This window comes from Carassius gibelio, chromosome B15 (genome assembly GCF_023724105.1).
Source record: "Carassius gibelio isolate Cgi1373 ecotype wild population from Czech Republic chromosome B15, carGib1.2-hapl.c, whole genome shotgun sequence".
Lineage (NCBI taxonomy): Eukaryota > Metazoa > Chordata > Actinopteri > Cypriniformes > Cyprinidae > Carassius > Carassius gibelio.
The window spans coordinates 22,025,872-22,047,799 of NC_068410.1; the positions used below are offsets into that span (position 1 = coordinate 22,025,872).

The 21,928-nt window shown below is 43.7% G+C and overlaps 2 protein-coding genes across 2 annotated transcripts in view; both read right to left on the minus strand.

The window, feature by feature from the left end:
• si:dkey-77f5.3 (uncharacterized protein LOC326903 homolog) overlaps window positions 1–21,928 on the minus strand; it is a 320,099-nt gene that overhangs the window by 269,115 nt on the left and 29,056 nt on the right. The gene's annotated exons all lie outside the window — the stretch shown is intronic.
• LOC127972337 (P2Y purinoceptor 13) lies at window positions 95–15,118 on the minus strand. Its single transcript, XM_052575776.1, has 3 exons — window positions 15,023–15,118; window positions 13,928–14,637; window positions 95–2,023 (listed from the first exon to the last, which is right to left on the minus strand). The coding sequence occupies exons 2-3, from the start codon at window positions 14,627–14,629 to the stop codon at window positions 1,688–1,690; spliced, it is 1,038 nt and encodes a 345-aa protein (XP_052431736.1). The 5' UTR covers window positions 14,630–14,637; window positions 15,023–15,118; the 3' UTR covers window positions 95–1,687.

Here is a 21,928-nt window from a genome sequence, read left to right on the forward strand (position 1 = left end):
TTCACTGTCACTGCAGTGTGCGCAATGGTTTCTCCAGTTTTACAGTTATACTCTCACTAGCCTGTGTGTATATCACTATACTGTAACTGTGAACTGTAAAGGCATCGTTCAGACAAAGTTATAACATTATATTTGTCAATGTTGGGAAGGTTAGTTACCAATTTCTAATATTTTCAGCTGTTGATCATTTTGAAACATTTAAAGCAGGCAGGGTAAATGCTACAGAAGAGCACACAACTTTAGAAGTCCTTCATCACTTGGATTAAGATCATTTATTTTTCAAACACAGTACTGAAGGCACAGTCACCACAAAATCAGAAGTTACTTTGAGATCCTTCTGGAGTTAAATACAGGTCATAAAATCATTGAAACCATAACAAGAAGTAGTTAAATAACAATGATAAATAGTTATTAAAATAACTGTTTTAAAAATCGAATCTTTGCATAGCTCTGACAGGAAACACTGGCATCTAACAATGTTCTTAAAAATAAAGCATACATAAGTCCACAATGGACTTATAATAGTTATTGAATAAGCATGCATCTTATCATGTGTCCTTAACTCCTGGAACATTGCTCTCTTGTATTTTAGAGCAATCAATGCTATTTATGAAATACATTAATTAAATCTATATGTGTGTGAAAAAGTTTAAATCCCCTTTGTAATCATGAATATTTATTATCTACAATTTAATTACATTAATTACATTTTTTAATTACAATGACATTTATTTTGCAATTAAATGTATGTATCTAGTTACTCCCCGACATTGATTTCTGTACAGAAGAGAGCTGGTCTCTGTTATCAGTCTACTGAAGGAGGTGTGTGTGAGAACATCCAGCAGAGCTCATCTGTCACACACACACACACACACACACTCCCTCAACCGTCTGTCAATACACAACCCAACATCTACTCTCAAACATGATGCATTCATACATGCGTGTGTGTGTGTGTGTGTTTGTATATAGGTTATGTTTTAAGGTACTGTCAGCACACATCATTGACTCTAAACAGAATCTGGTCCCTGAAGGATTTAGTGCTGGTTTTGTTTGCATACATGTATATCTCCATGAGTCACATGTTGTGTGCTGAAATTCTATGCCAGGGCTGTGAACTGCATGATCTTTCTATTTTTTAGCTCTGTTGATTAATAGAGCGATCAGAGATATTGAGCTGGACAGACTCATGACACACTGTGTTTTTTCTAACACCTTCAGCTCATGTGTGTCACTGTGTTCAGAGGACAGGGCCCTCTAGTGACTCCAGACTGTAATCACAACTGTTGAAGTGTTAGTCTTTGCACTCCAGCTGAAAATTATGTTTTGAATCAAAAAACCTCTCTCTCCCTTTTTATGTTGTTTACAATATGTAGATTATATGAATATATGTTTTTTTATTATTATAGAATGCATTGTATAAAATTTAAGGTTACACTCTTACCAGCTTTCAGTTGAATAAACGTTCTGCCTCGCTGTTCACAGGAAGAGGAGACTGTAAGGGCAAGATTACTAGAAAGGATATTGAAACTGCTGTGGTTTCTGATAATGAAGCAGACAGGAAAAATAACCCTGGAAATGTTGATCTGACACCTATGTACCATGTAACATTCAATGAACTGAACAGTTCCTTTATATGTATATTTATATACACAATACATTTTTGGCAGGTGTGAGGAGAAAGCTGTTAATGACCAGCTGAATCGTGGAGGGCGTTGCAGTGGGCTCTGTTGGGCATCTCTAGTTTGGTGGAAGTCTCTGTCAGAGAGCCGTGTGGGAACGGGTGCCGGCCCAGCGTGGCTGTGAGCTTCTTGCGGAAGACTCGACACAGGAAGACATAAATGAGAGGGTCCAGGCACACGTTAGTAGATGATAGCCAGAGCGTGATCTCTTTGGTGTAGTACAGCTGGTTTTGGGCCCAGCACTGGGCAGAGGTGTTGCGGGTCTGGCTGAGGGTGTAAGGGACCCGGGCCAGGTGGAAGGGTGCAAAGCAAACAAAGAAAACACCCACTACCACAAACACCTGTGGAGGAGAGGACAGTTTAGTACTGGATAACACACTGTACACCAGAAACGTATGCATATTTTCTTAAAAAGAAAAAAACATAAATAAATACTAGATTCTCTAATCTTTTTTGTATTTTATGGTTTATGGCATATGACAGGCTACCTTTCTCGATGATATAAAATTAAACTTTAGCATTCTCCAGAGTGCCAACACATGTGAGCATATGAGTATTTGCTAGTATGTTATTATTACAGTTCTAAATAAGCTTTCGTTTGATGGTGCTTTTCACTGTGTGAGAAAATAGATGTGTGACCTGAAAGCAAGAAAGCAGCATCAACAGCATGAGTGTCCTGCTGAATGTGTTGATATAGACCTGATAAACCATTGTGCCACAAAGAAATCTGTACATAAACTTTGACATATTACACTGATCTCTAAGCTCTCAAGGTTAGTTTTTAGAAAGCACTGTAAAAAAAAAAAAAAAAAAAAAAATCTACGTAAAATAGAGGCAGTTGTGGTTGCAAGAACTTTAAAGAGCCAGTAAGATGACAATTCTAAGCTTCCTATCACTGTTTATAAGACCTGTACAATAGGTTTAAATCCATCCAAGGTTAAAAAACATTGTCATTTTGTCAAAATATCATTTTAAAATTACCTCAATTCTCAGAGATCCCCAAACGGTTCGCGCGAAGCTGTTCAAAAGATTCAGTTTCCTTAAACCCCACCTTTCGGTAGCATACTGTGTTCTGATTGGTCAACTAACATAGTCAGGTTTGATTGGTTGTTCCGCGCACAACATCATGGTAAACAATGCGTTAGCATCTTTCTGGGGTGAATTATGTCTTATTCCTCTCATCGCGAAGCAAACAGTAAAATAAAAAACTTGAACAGTCTCGCTGCTTTTTCTTCTGTGTGGGTGTATTCAAGCCGCGCGCTTCAGTTTGAATCTAATGCGTGGTCACATTAGATATAGTGAAGGGAGACGTGAAAAACAGACATCGCGTTGTTTTCATATGGATTACTTTATCACAGAATATCTGTTAGCAGCACTTGTTTAGTTTTAAAGTAGACATGTCAAGCTTTCTATAGATATCTCTCTCATGTCTCTTCGTTGAGTATTCACGGAGTTACACTTCATTTTAATGACGTGTTTGTAAATGAAGATCAGCGCAGACAGGCTGCAGACAGCACACATACTGATAAGACGCTTGGGAGAAAACAGACACTTCATAATCATACTTCGTGTTGTGATTCGGAGATGCTCGTTGGTCTAAATAAAGTTGGTAGTGAACCCTCTTTTATGGCCAAACGCTTTGAAAATCCCGCCTTGTACTCACCGAGATTAGAAAAGCAGTCATCAGTGAAATGTTGTAAACACAACAAAAGGGATTTGTTGTACTGCTCTGGTATTGTGTTGAAAATGAATTTTAGCCATTGGTCCTTCTGATCTTCATTCTTTGGCAGTGAACATAAAACAAACTGTCTCCTCGACATGATGCTCTCACACCAACCAGAGCGTCTGTGTGTGTGTGTATGGGGGACAGGTCAGAGGTCAGTTTCTCCCAACACGGTAGGCGGAGATTATTATGCAAAGTGCTCCTAGTGACGTACATAGAGATGGGCAAAAGATTTGAAATCTATAACGACTTGTTTCAGCGATTCAGAGTCGACTCCTTACTTTAGAAGCCAATAACTTTATAAATAGAGTACTTTTTGGTTTAATTACTTTGCACATTGTTTACACTGATGGACAGCTACATCATACACTGTAATACAGGTCATTTTTGATTTCCCATCTGTGTGGCTCTTTAATATAAAAAATATGGTGGCAACATTTTAGGTTTTACAGAATTATTTAAATTTACAGTAAAAACGTATTTCATTAACCGATACAGTGTTAATATGCAATCCTATGAGTTAACTAATTTTACTTGCAGAAACTGACTGCACTTAAATTGGCCAATTGACGGTTCTTTATAATACTATATATATATATTAGGGGTGTAACGATACGCGTATTCGTATTGAACCGTTCGGTACGATGCTTTCGGTTCGGTACGCGGTACGCATTATGTATACCGAACGGTTCGTTGGAGTAATTAATTATATTTGAAAAAAAAAAAAAAGAGAGAGAAAGAAATATAATGATATGCGTTCAACAAGGTAGCCCAATAACCCAAACAACGTAACAGGCAACGCCCCTGACACTCCCGAAGAAGAAAAAAACACCATCTTATATGTTTATGTTAGGCTACTCAGCAGGCGCTCGCTCACTCAGTACGTGCCTAAAAACGCATGGAAAACGCTAAGCGCGTCTTTCTCCTCCTTTCCAAAGCGCTCGGGCAGAAGCGCTCATGAGGCGTCTGTCTTTGCTAAGCAACAATGACGTGCTCTCTCCATGAGACGCGGAAATTTCAGCGAAGGATAAATGGATTTGCAGCTCTAAAAATCGCTTGCAGTAGCTCTGCTACTGAATTTATTTCAAAATTGCAATCCATATACAACTATGATCAGCTGTTCCTTCATCTTGGCTGAGCTCTCAACGTTGTTACGGGAAAGGATGAAGCTGATTGGTTGGTTCTTGTCACATGACCCGCGGTGCGCTTGCGGCATTCTGAAAAGTTGAGATGTTTTTACATTTTGCTGTATCTAAAACGTATCGAACCGAACCGAACCGAACCGTGACATCAGTGTATCGTATCGAACCGAACCGTGAATTTTGTGAACCGTTACACCCCTAATATATATATTATAATATATATACTAATATTTACAATGTTTAAGTAATGCAATCATATTGGTGTTGAGAACTATTTTGCTTAAGTCCATGAAGAAAAGTAATTAAAATGAATAAGGGTGATTTTAGTAATACACAACACAATAATATCAAATATTAATATTCTGTTTTGGGTCTGTGTAATTCAGATTTGGGGATTCTGGTTTACTTAAGGCTGAAAATTGGCACCAGCAATAAAAACCCTGTTTTGGCCCAGTTCAGGGCCAGTTAAGGTTTTCTGATTACTGGCTGAGATTCAGGCTGGTTATGGCCTATTTGTGGCCCTTAAATCCAGTTCTGGGCCACTTCAGGGCCATTATTCTTTCCGGTACTTGGGCCAAGGGGAAAAGTGATTGTTTGGCCAAGAGCTGGGCCAGAAAATTTGTTTTGTGGGTTGTTATTAGTTGATTGTATTATTGATAATTTGTTTGGACTTGTTTTAATCTGTTTTGTAAGGTGTCCTTGGGTGTTTTGAAAGGTGTCATCAAATAATATGTATTATTATTATTATTATTATTATTATTATTATTATTATTAATAATAATAATTATAACATGGCATGTATGCAGCTAACTGAACACATCTGAATTTTATCCATTCCAGGGCTGGACAATAAAACCCACCAATACGGCAAAAGCAGGTTGACTTCATCAGTGGCATGTAAGATGTTCTCTCCCACTAACCAAACAAAGATCACTGCAGAACAACTGTGCATTTCTGAGAAACACATATCATAATTTCATTACTGAACGATTCAGGGTATTTAAATTATTAGGGTGAGTCAGTGATTCAATAACCCATTCATGAAGACTTGAATGGATGAATCAGCATGTGAATTAATTGTTTGAACGAATGACTCGGTGAATCACTTGCTGCCGCCTACTTGTCGTTCACTTTCATATTTAAATGTAGTATCATTGCATCTTTTGCAACATTTCATATTTGTATATTTAAAACTGATTTAAAGCACTAAGCTCATAACATTATTTATGCAGTTGTTATTTTATATTTATTCATTATTTTATATCAGTTGTTATAGCATAAATGCATTAATTTCACATTTCAGCTTCATTCAACTTTCTGCATATATGCATCTAAATGCCACTCCAGGTACATCTGTTTCTGCAGATCTTTTTTGTTGTTGCAAGTCTGGTATAATATGTGTAGTCTGCCTGATGTTTCTTTGTCGGATCTATGTTGTGTTCGTGTCTTCTTTAGTTCCCAGTGTGGATATACCATGTGTTTTATCCACGATTATCCACGGCTCCGTGTTCCTTGAGGCAGTGATCAGGACAATAAGCACATTTTAGTATGCAGTAACTTTAATCATTGTGACACGTGTCCCGAGTTCTCGTCAGCTTCGTCTGGAAATGGAAACACTCTCTTCATCAGGCAACCGACATGCGGAACCCCACCAACATCGGCGGAGGCCACATAACACTGGGAGGTTGGGGAGTGAGCGCTGCCTGTTCCCTGAAGGGTGGTCCAGGAGCGACGCACATCGGAGGGCACCCAGTGACCAGGAAAGCAGGCCAGCGGTTCCCGGCCCGCAAGATGAGCCCATGCACACCCCTCCCCACTCCCCTGGACGGGCTTGGCTGGCATGCTGTGCCGTACACGCGGAAACCCCGGAACAGGGCCTGTGGGGAGCAGTGATGGTAAATGGCCGGCCTCGCCCTCCTGGACTCCGGTAGCGTGGTCACCCTCATCAAGCCAACTGTCCTTCCCCCATGGGCTGAAACCAAAGCACGGCTGCCCATCACTTGTGTACACGGCGATACCAGGGAAGTGCCGGCGTGGTATCACAGTGCCACCAGGCGTCTGGCCAGTAGAAGTCAGATTGTCAGGGATTTGCCAGTCCTGGTACTTCTCAGGAGGGATTGGCTGGGATTTGACTGCCTACTCGCCACCACCAGCCAGCCTGTCAGCCCTGCCTGGAACCGCCAGAAGCGAAAGGCAGCGAAGAAGCCCTGACGGCGCCCCGTGCTGCTGGCCTCGGATATGATGAATGATGAATCACCCCATCATAACCCTAATCTTTACTTTGACCTCTTCCAACAGGTGACTGGGGCTGAAGCCTTAGCTAGAGAGCAGCATGAGGATGACCGCCTGAAACACTGCTGGGCCCAAGTGATGATCGCTGATGGGAAGGAGCTCCAGCCGGCACCCCATCCAACTCCTCACTTCATTGTAAAAAATAGGCTGCTTTACTGTGTCGCGAAGCGAAGGGGGGAGGAAAAAACCCTGCTGGTAGTCCTGCAGTCCAAGACAGAAGCGGTGATGGAGCTGGCACATGCACATCCCATGGCAGGCCACTTTGGGGCCCAGAACACAGTCCAACGTATACACGACCATTTCCACTTGCCGGGCCTGGAGGCGCTTCTGTCAAGCCTGTCCCACCTTCCAGCGGACGTCTCCATGCACCCCTCCCCCAGCCCGCTGATACCACTGCCGATCATTGAGGTGCCCTTCGAGTGAATCGGGATGAACCTGGTGGGGCCATTGCCGAAGTCCGCCCGGGGACATGAATACATCCTGGTCATCCTGGATTATGCCACCCACTACCCTGAGGCCGTCCCCCTCTGTAAGGCCACCGCAAAAGCCATCGCTCAGTAGCTGTTGTACCCACCCAGATACTGACTGACCAAGCACCGCGTTTATGTCCCGGATGATGGTTGACCTCTGCAAGCTCCTGAAAGTCAAACAGCTCCGTACCACTGTGTACCACCCCCAAACGGATGGCTTGGTCGAATGGTTCAATCAAACGCTAAATCAGATGTTATGTTGAGTGGCTGCCGAGGACAAGCGAGACTGGGACAAGGTGTTGCCCTATGTAATCTTCGGAATCAAAGAGGTACCCCAAGCATCCACCGGCTTTACCCCATTCAAGCTCCTCTTCAGCTGACAGCCCCACGGCCTGCTTGACGTCACCAGAGAGGCTTAGGAAAAACAGCCAGCAGTCCACTGAATCATGCTGGAACACGTATGGGAGATGCGGGAGCAGATCGTCATCCGGGAACACATCGCCTCGGCCCAAACAAGCCCAGCAATGGCACTACAATAGGGCGGCCCAGCCACGGGAGTTCCAGCCAGGAGATCACTTCATGGTCCTCGTCCCCATGGCCGACTGCAAATACCTGGCCAGCTGGCAAGGTCCCTACACCGTCACGGAAAGGATCTGCCCCATCACTTACCGAGTTCGGCAGCCTGGAAAAAGGAGAGAAAACCAGCTATATCATGTGAATCTCTTGAAGCGCTGGGTCGGGACCATGCCCCAGCTCTCAGCCCTCGCTCACTTACCTGCCGTGGCTGTCGACATGGACCCTCACCTCTCAGCCGCCCAAAAGTCTGAGCTGCAAAACCTGGTCAGTCAGTTTACCAATGTGTTTTCTCACCAGCCTGGGCTGACCCACATGCTCGTGCACGATGTCCACACAGCACCCGGAGTCATTGTCCGGCAGCGGCCCTATCGTGTCTCGGAGGCTTGGCAACATGCCTTCGAGGAAGAAGTACAGAAGATGCTGAGGTTAGGGGTCGTCCAACCATTTGCCCATGGTACAGCCCCCATCATCATGGTTCCAAACCCTGATGGCACCTTTCGTTTCTGCAATGACTCCCACCACTTGAATGAAGTCTCCGAGTTCGACAACTACCCGATGCCGTGGGTTGACGAGCTGTTAGATCGCCTGGGAAGGGCCGGGTTTATCTCGACCCTCAACCTCACCAAAGGCCACTGGCAGGTCCCCTTAACAGAGCAGGCCAAACCAAAGACGGCGTTCTCAACCCCAAGTGGCCACTGGCAGTACCAGGTCCTTACCTTCAGCCTGCACGGGGTCCCTGCCACCTTCCAACGCCTAATGGACGTCTTCCTGCGGCCACACCAAGCTTATGTGGCCACCTACCTCGATGACATCATCATCATTCACATCAAGAGACTTGGGAGGACCACCTGGAGCGGCGGCGGAAGGTGCTATTGGAACTCCGCTGGGCTGGGCTGACTGCCAACCCACGGAAGTGTAACCTGGCCCTCGCTGTGGCAAAATACCTAGGCTACCAAGTGGGCCGTGGCCTCATCAGATGTTATGTTGAGTGGCTGCCGAGGACATATATCAGCTGAAAGCTGACCCCAGCAGAGCGTACAAAACCGTGCGGGGATGGCCAATGCGAACACCGACGTTCTTATAGGATATGGGCAGCTTTTGCAGGTCTGTCAGGGTCCACTGTCACGCTGTCAGTCTCTGTTTTCCTGGGGGTCCACTAGTGAGCTCATTTCTCCTTAGGCACTTCACCATAGGCACTATAATTCCTCTAGTCTGATCCTGTCTTCACAGTAATTGCACTCCAGTTAATTGCACAGGTGCATGAAATCTATTGTCATTAGTCTCCTTATAAATACCTGTATTTCCCTGTTGTTTGTATGGAGTCCTTACCCTTCATGTACCTATGTTCTCGTCTCCCGAGACTTACCCTTTCTATCTCGTCCTCCGAGTTCCCTGTCCGTTCCATCCGGGTTCCCTCTTTTGTTTTGTTTGTCTCCTTGGACTGTTTGTGTTGAATTACCCTTTTTGTCTAATAAAGTACCAGCAATTGGATCTCTCCCTCTCCTCGTGTTTTCCTGGTGCACGATTGTCACAGAAAGACTCCATCCCTGAGATCCAGCGATATGTCTGCTCCAATTTCCTCCTCAGCAATGAAGCGGGAGAGAAATGGTCTTGTGGGCACTCGCCAAGTTGTGTTCCAGGGAACCAGGGGAGGTTGCTCCGGAGCAAGCTGTCGAGAGGAGTGGCTGCCAACCCAGCACCACGAGGCAAGATGGCCGCCAGCACAGCGCCAAAGCACAAAGTGGCCACCAGTCCAGCACCACAGTGCAGGATGGCTGACAGCTCAGCGCCAACACACAAGATGGCTGCCAGTCCAGCACTACAGCACAAGATGGCTGCCAACCCAGCACCAGGAGGCAAGATGGATGGCAGCATAGCGCCACTGCACAAGGTGGCCACCAGTCCAGCGCCATAGTGCAAGATGGCCGCCATGTCAGCGCCTATGCCCAAGATGGCAGCAGTGACATTTTTGGATTATTTCTCCAGGCTGTCAAAAATCCTAGAGATTCCCAAGACTGTTCACATCACGTCTTCGGAGCCAGCACCATTGCACAAGATGGCCGCCAGCCCGGAGCCACTGCAGAGGAAGGCAGTTACAGTGGGCTTTCCTGAGTTGAGTCAGATTCCTGTTGAACTTCCAGAGTCGAGTCAGGTGCCCGTTGACTTTCCAGAGTCGGGGTTAGTCACCGTCGACCTTCCAGAGTCAGGGCTAATTACCGTTGACACTCCAGAGTCAGGGCTAGTTCCTGTTGACCGTCCAGAGTCGAGTCAGTTGCCCATTGACTTTCCAGAGTTGAATCAGGTTCCGGTTGAACCTCCAGAGTCTAGTCAGGTGCTTGTGGACCCTCCAGAGTCAGGGATAGTCACCGTTGACCTTCCGGAGTCAGGGTTAGTCCCCATTGACCTTCCAGAGTCGAGTCAGGTGCCAGTTGACTTTCCAGAGTCAGGGTTAGTCACCGTTGACACTCCAGAGTCAGGGCTAGTTCCTGTTGACTGTCCAGATTCGAGTCAGTTGCCCATTGACTTTCCAGAGTTGAATCAGGTTCCGGTTGAACCTCCAGAGTCTAGTCAGGTGGTCGTGGACCCTCCAGAGTCAGGGTTAGTCACCGTTGACCTTCCGGAGTCAGGGTTAGTCACCATAGACCTTCCAGAGTCAGGGTTAGTCACCTTTGACCTTCCAGAGTCAGGATTAGCTACCATGGATTTTCCAGAGAAAAGGCTAGTCACCGTTTACCTTTCAGAGTCGAGTCTAGTCACTGGTGATCTTCAGGGACAGAGTCAAGTCACTGGTGATCTTCAAGGACAAGGTCAAGTCACTGGTGATCTTCAAGGACAGAGTCAAGTCACTGGTGATCCTCAAGGACAAGGTCAAGTCACTGGTGATCTTCAAGGACAGAGTCAAGTCACTGGTGATCTTCAAGGACTGAGTCAAGTCACCGGTGATCTTCAAGGACTGAGTCAAGTCACCGGTGATCTTCAAGGACTGAGTCAAGTCATCAGGGATCTTCATGAACTAATGCAAGTCACCAATAATCTTCATGAGCAGAGTCAAGTCAGCACCGATCTTCTGAAATCCAGTAGAAACACCATAGGATTACCTGAGGTTCGTCCTCCCATTGGTCTGGCCACACGGATGGGGTGGTCTCCTGCTCTGCCCTGGGGGACTTCGGCCTTGACCACAAGGATGTGGGGGTCTTCTGCTCCGCCCTGGGGGGCTTTATCTGACCACACAGTTGTGGGGGGTCTTCTGCTCCGCCCTGGGGGACTCTGGCATCGACCTCAAGGACGTGGTGGTCTTCTGCTCCGCCCTGGGGGACTCCGGCCTCGACCACATGGATGTGGTGGTCTTCTGCTCCACCCTGGGGGGCTTCTGCCCTGACCACACGGTTGTGGTGGTCTTCTGCTCCGCCCTGGGGGACTCCGGCATCGACCACAAGGACGTGGTGGTCTTCTGCTCCGCCCTGGGGGACTCCGGCATCGACCACAAGGACGTGGTGGTCTTCTGCTCCGCCCTGGGGGACTCCGGCTTCGACCACAAGGATGTGGTGGTTTTCTGCTCCACCCTGGGGGACTCTGGCATTGACCACAAGGACATGGTGGTCTTCTGCTCCGCCCTGGGGGACTCCGGCCTCGACCACAAGGATGTGGTGGTCTTCTGCTCCGCCCTGGGGGGCTTCTGCCTTGACCACATGGTTGTGGTGGTCCTCTGCTCTGCCCTGGTGTGCATCATGTGATGTCCTTCATGGACCTATGTTTTTGTGATTTTGTTTTCTTTTGTTTTTCTGTCTGTTTCCTTCTTTGGACCTGGCCCTCCGTCCCTCCCCCTGATCCTCCGCCGGTCCACCACCCTCCTGGACTCCTTGTTTTGTGTTACACTTGTCTCTGTCTCTGTCTTTCCATTTTACCTGGTTGTCTTGTCTCTGTCTACCTGGGTGTGGTATCTCTGTTTCCCCATTCTACCTGGTTCTCCTGTCTCTGTTTTCCCATTCTACCTGGGTGTGTTGTGTCTGTTTTCCCATTCTACCTGGTTCTCCTGTCTCTGTGTACTATGTTTTCTGGCCCTCCGTCCCTCCCCCTAGTCCTCCGCCGCTCCACCTCCCTCCTAGCTTCTTTATCTGTTGGGTTTCCCTGGGTTTCAGGTCGAGCATCTAGCAGCTGCTCCGTGGAGGAGGGGGTAATGTCACGCTGTCAGTCTCTGTTTTCCTGGGTGTCCACTAGTGAGCTCACTTCTCCTTAGGCACTTCACCATAGGCACTATAATTCCTCTAGTCTGGTCCTTTCTTCACAGTAATTGCACTCCAGTTAATTGCACAGGTGCAGGAAATCTATTGTCATTAGTCTCCTTATAAATACCTGTCTTTCCCTGTTGTTTGTATGGAGTCCTTACCCTTCGTGTACCTATGTTCTCGTCTCCCGAGACTTACCCTTTCTATCTCGTCCTCCGAGTTTCCTGTCCATTCCATCCGGTTCCCTCTTTTGTTTTGTTTGTCTCCTTGTACTGTTTGTGTTGAATTACCCTTTTTGTCTAATAAAGTACCAGCAATTGGATCTCTCCCTCTCCTCGTGTTTCCTGGTGCACGACCGTCACATCCACTCACTGCCCTCCCCCAATCTCCCGCTTCTCCACAGAAACAGGACGAAGCTTGGGGGGGGGGGGTGCATTTGACACATGTCCCGTCACCCTGGAAATGGAGCTGTCACACCTGCACCTACTAATCACGGGCTGAGCAGCTACACCTGCACCCCATCAAGCTCTGGCTTCATAAGCCCCGCAGATGAACACAGAGGTGAGATACGTCTCCAAAGACTCGGCTAAACCCATCCCACCCCCACCCCCCCACTACGCACGGACTTCACGGTCCCACACAGCACTGCACACGGAAGGAGGAAGAAAGAGAGCGAGAGAGACCGGGCACCAAGCTCTTAAAACCCCTCACATTGGTAATTTCTCCCTTAAACACTTTATTAAAAATCCACCCTTGGGGGAACTTACCTGCATCCTTGTGTCATGTGCTTCTTCACCCCGTCACATCATATAAAGTATAATTTCCCAACTACAACATTGCTAGTAATTTTGGAAAACCACTAGCCACAGTGGCTGTTGAGCAAAAAACAAAAAAAAAACAAAGTTGATTTCAAGCCCTGCATACTGCTAAACAGAATGTTTGGTAACACTTTAGAATAGGGTCCAATTCTTACTATTAACTAATTGCTTATTAGAATGCCTATTATTAACATAGGCCCCGTTCACACTGCAGGCAAAAGTGGCACAAATCAGATTTTTGGGGGGTCAAGTGACCAGGTCAGACTTTCTTCAGAGATAGTGTGAACACTCAAATCTTGCCCTGATCTGATTTTTTCTTATCAGATTTAGACCACATACATGTGTGGTCCTGAATCAGACCCAGATCTGTGTGAATCACATATTATGCACCGACAAATTAGCCCTAGACACAACTGACACAGACAGTAACATTAAAAACTTGACTAGATATGGAAAACAGTGATGGACAGAGTCAGTGGAGGGAGAGTGGGGTATAAGACCTGATTAATATTTATGGAGATACTTCAATTCAACCTAAACTAGAAGGATCCTACTGTAACCACTCCGTTTTTGAAAATAGCACATGAAATGAAAGAATAGGGACACAGGAGAACGTCGCTACAGTGCAATAGGAAGGTGAAGAGTCTTAAAGGTAAATTTAAAGAAGCAAATTATTCTAACAACGCAAAATACATAGTTAATGGTTTGTTGATAATGAGAATTGACCTTTAAAATAATGTGTTAACAAATGTATACAGTATGTCTCCATTAATTTACGTGCATCGTTTCCCTGAATTAGTGTTTGCCATCACAGTTACTGGAGGCAGAACAACAGCAACATTTCTGAACTTAACATTTTAGTTTTAACTCAAATCTAAGACCTATAATGTATGAGTTGGATAAGACATCCAAAAAGTGCAGTGTTGGTGTTATTAAATTATATTTCCTGCATCTTTACAGAATGTTAGTGTTTGCAGGTAACAGAAAGTGCACTATACCTTAGATGTGGTCTGTTTGCTGGCTGTGTCACTGCTGCTTTGTGACGCACGGTATGATTCAAACACTTTCCTGCTGATGAAGGTGTAGCAGATGACCATAAGTGCTAATGTACCCCAAAAAACAACCTGGCAGAAGTAGTTAAAGCCTTCATGCCACATGAGTCCCATCTTCCCCTTCATCTTGGTGCATCGCAGCTTAGCACCAGAGGAAATCTGTGGCATGTGGTTACTCAGGATAACGTTTGGCAGAGCCAGTGACAACATGACCACCCAGATAACTGCACACAGTATCTGACCAACTCTGACCTTCTGAAGAGCACATTTCCCAAAGGGATGCACAATTTTTAGGTACCGGTCCAAGCTGATGAGTCCGAGGAGAATGATGCTTATATACATAGTGGTATAGAAGAGCACAGCTGAGTACTGGCAATGAAAAGCCCGGAGCTGCCAGGAACCCAAGCCCGCATCGGTCAGTGCCTTCACAGGCACAGTAAGGGTCATCAATAGATCGGCCACAACTACATTCTTCAGGTACACGACAAATGTTGAGCTGCTGCGTATTTGGAAGAAAATCCATGCGGCCAGACTGTTCAACACCAAAGCCACCAGAAAGAGAGCCGCATACAGGCAAGGGAAGAGTACAGACGTTACTCTAGTGTCCCTCTCACACTTGAGTGAAGCATTCACCTGACTCGTGTTCATCTTGATGCCTGGAGGAAGAACGTCAAAACAGCTGAATGAAGTGTTGAAAAACACTTGATCAGTTTATCCACATACAGCTACGAACAGCACAACTTCATTAGTATAATGGGAATAACATTATGTTCAATGAGAATATTTTTGAGTTATGATGAACACATTAATGTGCTTTACAACAATTATCCTGTTCTGTTTAATTCTATTTGAAAATCATTTCTAAAGCAAAGAAACCAGAAATAACAAAACCAAAGAATGATTATAAAAAATAACAATGAATTGTGACACATTGCAATTCCTTTGGAAAGGAAGTGGTAAAAAAATACATATCTACACACACATATATCTACACAGAAATATATTACAATTACATATATGCATGCGAGAACAAACACTCACCAGGAAAAGCGTTTTAGAGCCTATTGTGAGAACAGCTCAAAGAGGAATTAATAAATGACTTAACACTTTCCGGCAGCTGTATCCACAGTGCAGTATGTGGTTCTGTGTAACTGCACACACAGACATGCGCACACACACACACACACACACACACACACATGACATTGCTGACCTGAGGAAAAATGGCTTAGAACTGGTCACAAAGTTCTGGTCTGTTAATAATGCCCTGAATATAAAAAAATCCTTTATAAGGTAGTAAACAGTTTTCTGACTTCGCTCCTAAACTTTGAAAGCCACCACAGCCTTGTTCAGAATTTAGACACACTCGATCAGTTTAAGTCTATAAACTCATCTCTTTAACCAAGCATACACAATAAAAATAAAATAATAATAATAATAATGCTGCAATAATTAGCTCAATCAGAATCAAGAGTAATTATTTTTCTGTTCATCTTTTTCACTAAGTGTGTATGTGTGAGCTTTATGTCTTCCAATGTCTTATCCTTGGACAACCAAGCCATATGTTTTTATATGCTCCCCCATGTACATATTTAAATGAAACCTTAAAAACGCAAACACAAACGTGAAAACATTGTATATTATAAGGACAAAAGTGATTTATGAGGACAGAACGGTTTAACAAAGTGAAGGCAACATTTTCAGGTCTGCTGGTAACTGGTAAACTGGTAACACAAGGATTATCCAGTTAATGCGAGTCACTGTGACTGGTGCAATTTAATAACATTTATTAAAATAATAATATATAAAAATAATTTGATTTGATTTTAAACGGACAAAACTTATTTCAAATTAGTTTGTGTTCCTGTAGTTATTACTGTGGCTGTAAATGTATTAAACAGAAAAATCGTACGTCCAGCTAGATGTAATCGCAAAATTAACCTCTCCAGGATGACTCAATGTATTTTGTAATAACAACCAGCTGTCTGTACATTTTACCGTATATAGCTTTGTAACATATATTTGTAAATATATTCTGTGATATGAATGTTTATCATCATTTGCATTTACATGTATTAATTTGGCAGATGCTTTTATTTAAAGCTACCTATAAGCACTGGCGGCGCCAGGGGGGGTCTTGGGGGGTCTCAAGACCCTGCCAAAAAATGCCTTGACCCCCCATTTGACCCCCCAGCCTCTTCCTGATTAAAAAATATATATATTCGGGGAAAAGATCCAAAATGTTTCTCTTCAAACTACGCAGAACAATAATAAATAATAATTATTTCGACATTTATTCATACTCTGAACCGAGAACCGTTTCTGTCGGACGCGTCCGATTCGAGAACCGATGAGCTGATGAAAACTGCGCATGCGTGATTCAGCGTGAAGCAGACTGACACAGAGCGCATCTGAACCGAACTGATTCTTTTGGTGATTGATTCTGAACTGATTCTGTGCTACTGTTATAAGCGCGGGTAAACCAAAGGCTTGAATGAAGGACAATCATCGCCAATGACGGCATTACATCGAGCGCAAAAGAACCGGAGAACCATTTTTTTTTTCAGCTGGTTTATTTGATCGAATTGTCCGAAAGAACCGGTTCACTTGAGCACCTGCTCCTTTGCCCCTTAAGTGCCCTTTTGTCAAAGCAAAATTTCCTCAATTTTTTTTTGTAATAACATAAACTTTTGTGAATGCCTGCCCACGCCCAATCATAATATTAGTACAATTTATTAATAATAATTTAGCCGTAAATAAAATGACCAACATGATGACCGTTCACCTGACTATGACCTCATCCAACCGGGAAGATTCCTCATGCTGCACGCGCATTTTTTAATTGCTAGAGGATATTTTTATTTTCAACATCGTGGCAGCTGGTAAGTGGTGTTTCATTCTCAGCGAAGTGATTTTGGTGTTTATTTACTTATTATTATTTTACAAGAACGATGTGATGTGAGAACATGCAGATACGTTGTTTATATTGCTGTGTGTAGCCTGTAGTGTAGAAGTAACACTAGCGTGCTGTTTGAGGGAGAAAAGTTTCACAGGCATCGAGGGGTCTGGTCTTTTTTATGTTATTTGAATAAACTTTTATTATACTAGAGTACTTATTTATTTTTAACACGTAAAAATAATTATCACAACACTGGTAAGGTTTTCTCATTCTCTGAATTATCATTATAAAAATAAAAACAATTCAGATTTTAAATGTGATGCAAATATTTTTTTCTACAATAGCAACAGTGTTTACAACAGCAAGACCACTTTAGCCTGTAAACTCAATAATATCTATCTGGAAATAAATGTAAAAATATCAATGTCAATAAAAATGCATAATATACCTGACATGCAAAGGTGTTTTTGTTGTTTAGTAGCAGAAATATGCAGTTATTAGCCATGTCCACTGTATTTTTTGTTGGTTTTCATGAAACCCCCCTTGAAAAGACCAGGACCCCCCCATTGCCCCCCCAGTCAAAATTGTCTGGAGCCGCCACTGCCTATAAGTAGTAAGCAGTGTGCAGCTATCACTGCAGAACAAACGGGAAAGGTGCCTTGCTCGAGAACACTTCAGTCATTTCCTGCTGCCTCAGAAAATCGAACCAGCGACCCAGTTACGAGTCTAACTCACTAACCACAAGGCCATTTGTTTTATATATATATATATATATATATATATATATATATAATGTGAGAACATAAAACAGTACACCAAGTATGGGAACAATAAGCAAAGGTTAATGTGTACTTTTTCAAATACAACAATAAGAAATAACCTAAATGCCTTGAGGTAAAGCACTTTACCATTAAAAAATAAGAACAAAGATTTTTATCTTCACCCTCTTTGGCCTAAATATCTGCCATTCTTTTTTTCTTTTCTTTTTCTTATACTGTGGCGAGTGGGGCGGGGCCGAGAGGCGTGGGAACGAGGAGTGAGGCCAGGTGTAGTGATTGGAGATGAGCTACACCTGCGCTCCACCGCCGGTATCGAGTCCCACGTAGGAGATGGAAGGATATAAAACTGGAGCGACTATAGTGAAGGACGAGAGAGGACCAGGCCTGGACCATATTTTATGTTTTGGTTTTGATTTATGCGCACCAGTCGTCCGTGAGGGGCTGGTGCGCTGTTTTGTGTTTATTTTGAGATTATTAAAGTTTCATTTGATTGTGCGCCGGTTCCCGCCTCCTTCTTCCGGATGATTAGGAAGTTTATATCATTACATACACCTTGAAAGACTTTGTCTTTATAATAGGGAAATTAGTTTGGCTGTAATGCTCAGACAACTTGCAAAATAGTAAAACCAACATAAGAAAGAATATTGATAAGTTGTGAATCATGATATTTCTACAAACCGATTCCAAAAAAGTGGGGACACTGTACAAATTGTGAGTAAAAAAAGGAATGAAATAATTTACAAATCTTATAAACCTATATTTTATTCACAATAGAATACAGATAACATTTAAAATGTTGAAAGTGAGACATTTTGAAATGTCATGCAGAATACTCATTTTGGATTTCATGAGAGCTACACATTCCAAAAAAGTTGGGACAGGTATCAATAAGAGGACGGAAAAGTTAAATGTACATATAAGGAACAGCTTGAGGACCGATTTGCAACTTATTAGGTCAATTGGCAACATGATTGGGTATAAAAAGAGCCTCTCAGAGTGGCAGTGTTTCTCAGAAGTTAAGACGGGCAGAGGATCACCAATTCCCCCAACGCTGCAGCGAAAAATAGTGCAGCAATATCAAAAAGGAGTTTCCCAGAGAAGAATTGCAAAGAGTTTGAAGTTATCATCATCTACAGTGCAAAATATCATACAAAGATTCAGAGAATCTGGAACAATCTCTGTGCATAAGGGTCAAGGCCAGAAAACTATACTGGATACCCGTGATCTTCAGGCCCTTAGACGGCACTGCATCACATACAGGAATGCTACTGTAATGGAGACCACAACATGGTCTCAGGAATACTTCCAGAATATACTTCCTTGTCTGTGAACACAATCCACCGTGCCATTCGCCGTTGTCAGTTAAAACTCTATAGGTCAAAAAAGAAGCCATATCTAAACATGATCCAGAAGCACAGGTGTTTTCTCTGGGCCAAGGCTCATTCAAAATGGACTGTGGCAAAGTGGAAAACTGTTCTGTGGTCAGACGAATCAAAATTTGAAGTTCTTTTTGGAAAACTGGGACACCATGTCATCCGGACTAAAGAGGACAAGGATAACCCAAGTTGTTATCAGCATTCAGTTCAGAAGCCTGCGTCTCTTATGGTATGGGGTTGCATAAGTGCATGTGGCATGGGCAGCTTACACATCTGGAAAGGCACCCTCAATGCTGAAAGGTATATCCAAGTTCTAGAACAACATATGCTCCCATCCAGACGTCGTCTCTTTCATGGAAAACCTTGCATTTTCCTACATAAAAATGCCAGACCACATACTGCAACAATTATAACATCATGGCTGCGTAGGAGGAGGATCCATGTACTGAAATGGCCAGCCTGCCGTCCAGGGGCCCGTTCTTCGTACGTCGCTAACTAGGTTAGCTGGATTTGAATGTTGACGATTTGGCGTGATCTTGGATCGTTTGGTTCTTCGAAGCTCATCCCGGAGCTGCTGTCATAGCAACAGGTCCGTTAGCTTAAACCTGCTCGGGAGCAGCTTAATTCATGTAAACAGGATTAGATCGCTTCTTTTCAACCAGAACTGATACTCAAAATATGTATGCTACCACCGCTACTTTATTACAAGAGAATCATACTGATCCAGGGACAATAATTTAAAATAATAATCAATTATTTTTATTTTACTAATAATATAAAAATGCTGTGTAGTCCATAAGAGCCTACTATAGACACAGCCAGTTTTACTCACTGAAATATTTATTTGTCATAAAAGTATTACTTCATAATTGTATTAGAGTCTTAGACACATGCTATACAGATAATAGAGTCGTGCATTATTTTGAGTGATGACTGCTATTAAAAAAGTGGCTTGATGGAGTGCAGGAGATGCAGATTACATGATATTGACCCTTAAGAAACTTTCATTAATGCTGTCTCGTAACAAATCTGTCCAAATATCAAATGAAATGAATAGATCATTTCTACATTGAAATAAAAATGTAAAGACTGCACAACTATTATAAATTGTGAATCTAAATAATTGGGAATCATGAAAAAATTCTAATAAAATAAAAACATGTATCTATTATCTGTTTCATGTTTCTATTATAACATTGATGTAGTTTTGTTTGCTTGGCTGTTTCCTTATAAAAGTCCAGAAATTTGTCAAGTTTTTCGTCGGGTGTCATTTTAAATTATATGACGTCATTGCATTGCCGTCCTGCCACCAGCCAATCGCTGCACTGCTGATCATGGTTTCGAGCATTGATACATATCCCCTTTCAAGCCAACACATGAATGCGCAATTATCTCAGATAACACAATCCAGAGATACTAATCATACACAACAGGTGTGTTCGAAGAACTCAATTAGCCGGATCATGTTTAGCACGATGATATCATCTTGGATGTGTAATTTGATCTCGGATGTAATAAGCAACGTACGAAGAACAGGCCCCAGATCTTTCACCCATAGAAAATATTTTGCACACCATAAAGAGAAAGATGGGACAAAGAAGACATAAGACAGTTGAGCAACTAGAAGCATCATCATCACAATCATGTGTTTTAACTCGGCAGATGTAGACCATTATACACATATGTAGCTACCCCTGCAGACTCATTCAGTTCACTCTGTGTGCAGACCTGCTTGGCGTGATTGTCAGATCGCTATAACATTACATAGAACAACTTACCTATCCTCAACACTATAAGCTTAGATTTTTATAAAATTTTTTGATTACGTTTAAGCCAGCTGGTGAAAAAAAATCTTTAACCTTTAAACTGCGGAAGAATAATACACTGCAATAGTTTAAAAGTAGTGTAGTTTAGCGGGATATCATGGACCATTCCAATATGGCGAATGGCGTATAGCAGCTTACAGAAACAGATACTAAATGGCTTGATCTACACGATTGTCTAATTTACTGTTCATTGTGCATTTTTGTTGGTGTTTTTTTACCAACTTTAATGAATACACACACGAAACGAGAGCACCTGAAAACTGGGTGACGGAAAACAAGGACTCCATGAAACAGGTAGAAACAGAGTGCCAGGTCCATAGAGGGAAACAGAGACAGGAAGTGAAAAAAAACAAAACAACAACAACAAGGAGACCAGAAGGGAGGTGGACTGGTGGAGGACGAGGGGGAGGGACGGAGGGCCAGGTCCATAGAGGGAAACAGAGAGAAACAAAAACAAAACAACAACAAAACGGAGAGACCAGGAAGGAACTGAAAGTTCAGGGGCCTAGGGCAGAGCCAACAGGGCAGGAATCCAGGGTGGAGCAGGTGGAACTGGAGCCCACCGGGATGGCGCAGAGGACCACCACCTCCATGTGGTTAAGACAGAGGCCCACCCGGGTGGTGCAGAGAACCACCACAACCTAGCAGACAAGACAGAAGCCCACCAGGGCGGCGCAGAAGCCCACCACAGCCGTGCGTATGAGACAGAAACCCACCAGGGCGGCGCAGAAGCCCACCACAGCCGTGCGTATGAGACAGAAACCCACCAGGGCAGCGCAGAAGACCACCACAGCCGGGCAGTTGAAACAGAAGACCACCACAGTGGGATCGATGGCACAGGAGAGAAAGTCTGGTTAGGTACGCCTGAAATAGAGAACATGAACAGGTTAACGGTGGGCTACGTGGCCCTAATGAGATGGTAGATGGTCTCCATGGACATGACAGGGCAGGCGGTGAGTTCCTGGATGGCCTCCATGGCCATGACAGAATAGGACGAGCGCTCAGGAAGTGACGAAACTGCTAAAAAAGCAACACATACATGATATCAACAGTAAATATAGCTGCAA

Coding starts and splice junctions, on each gene's coding strand:
- LOC127972337 (XM_052575776.1), bottom strand. CDS start 14,629: ATGAACACGAGTCAGGTGAATGCTTCACTCAAGTGTGAGAGGGACACT. Junction 2,024..13,927: donor GCAAACAGACCACATCTAAG/GTATAGTGCACT, acceptor TCTCCTCCACAG/GTGTTTGTGGTAGTGGGTGT.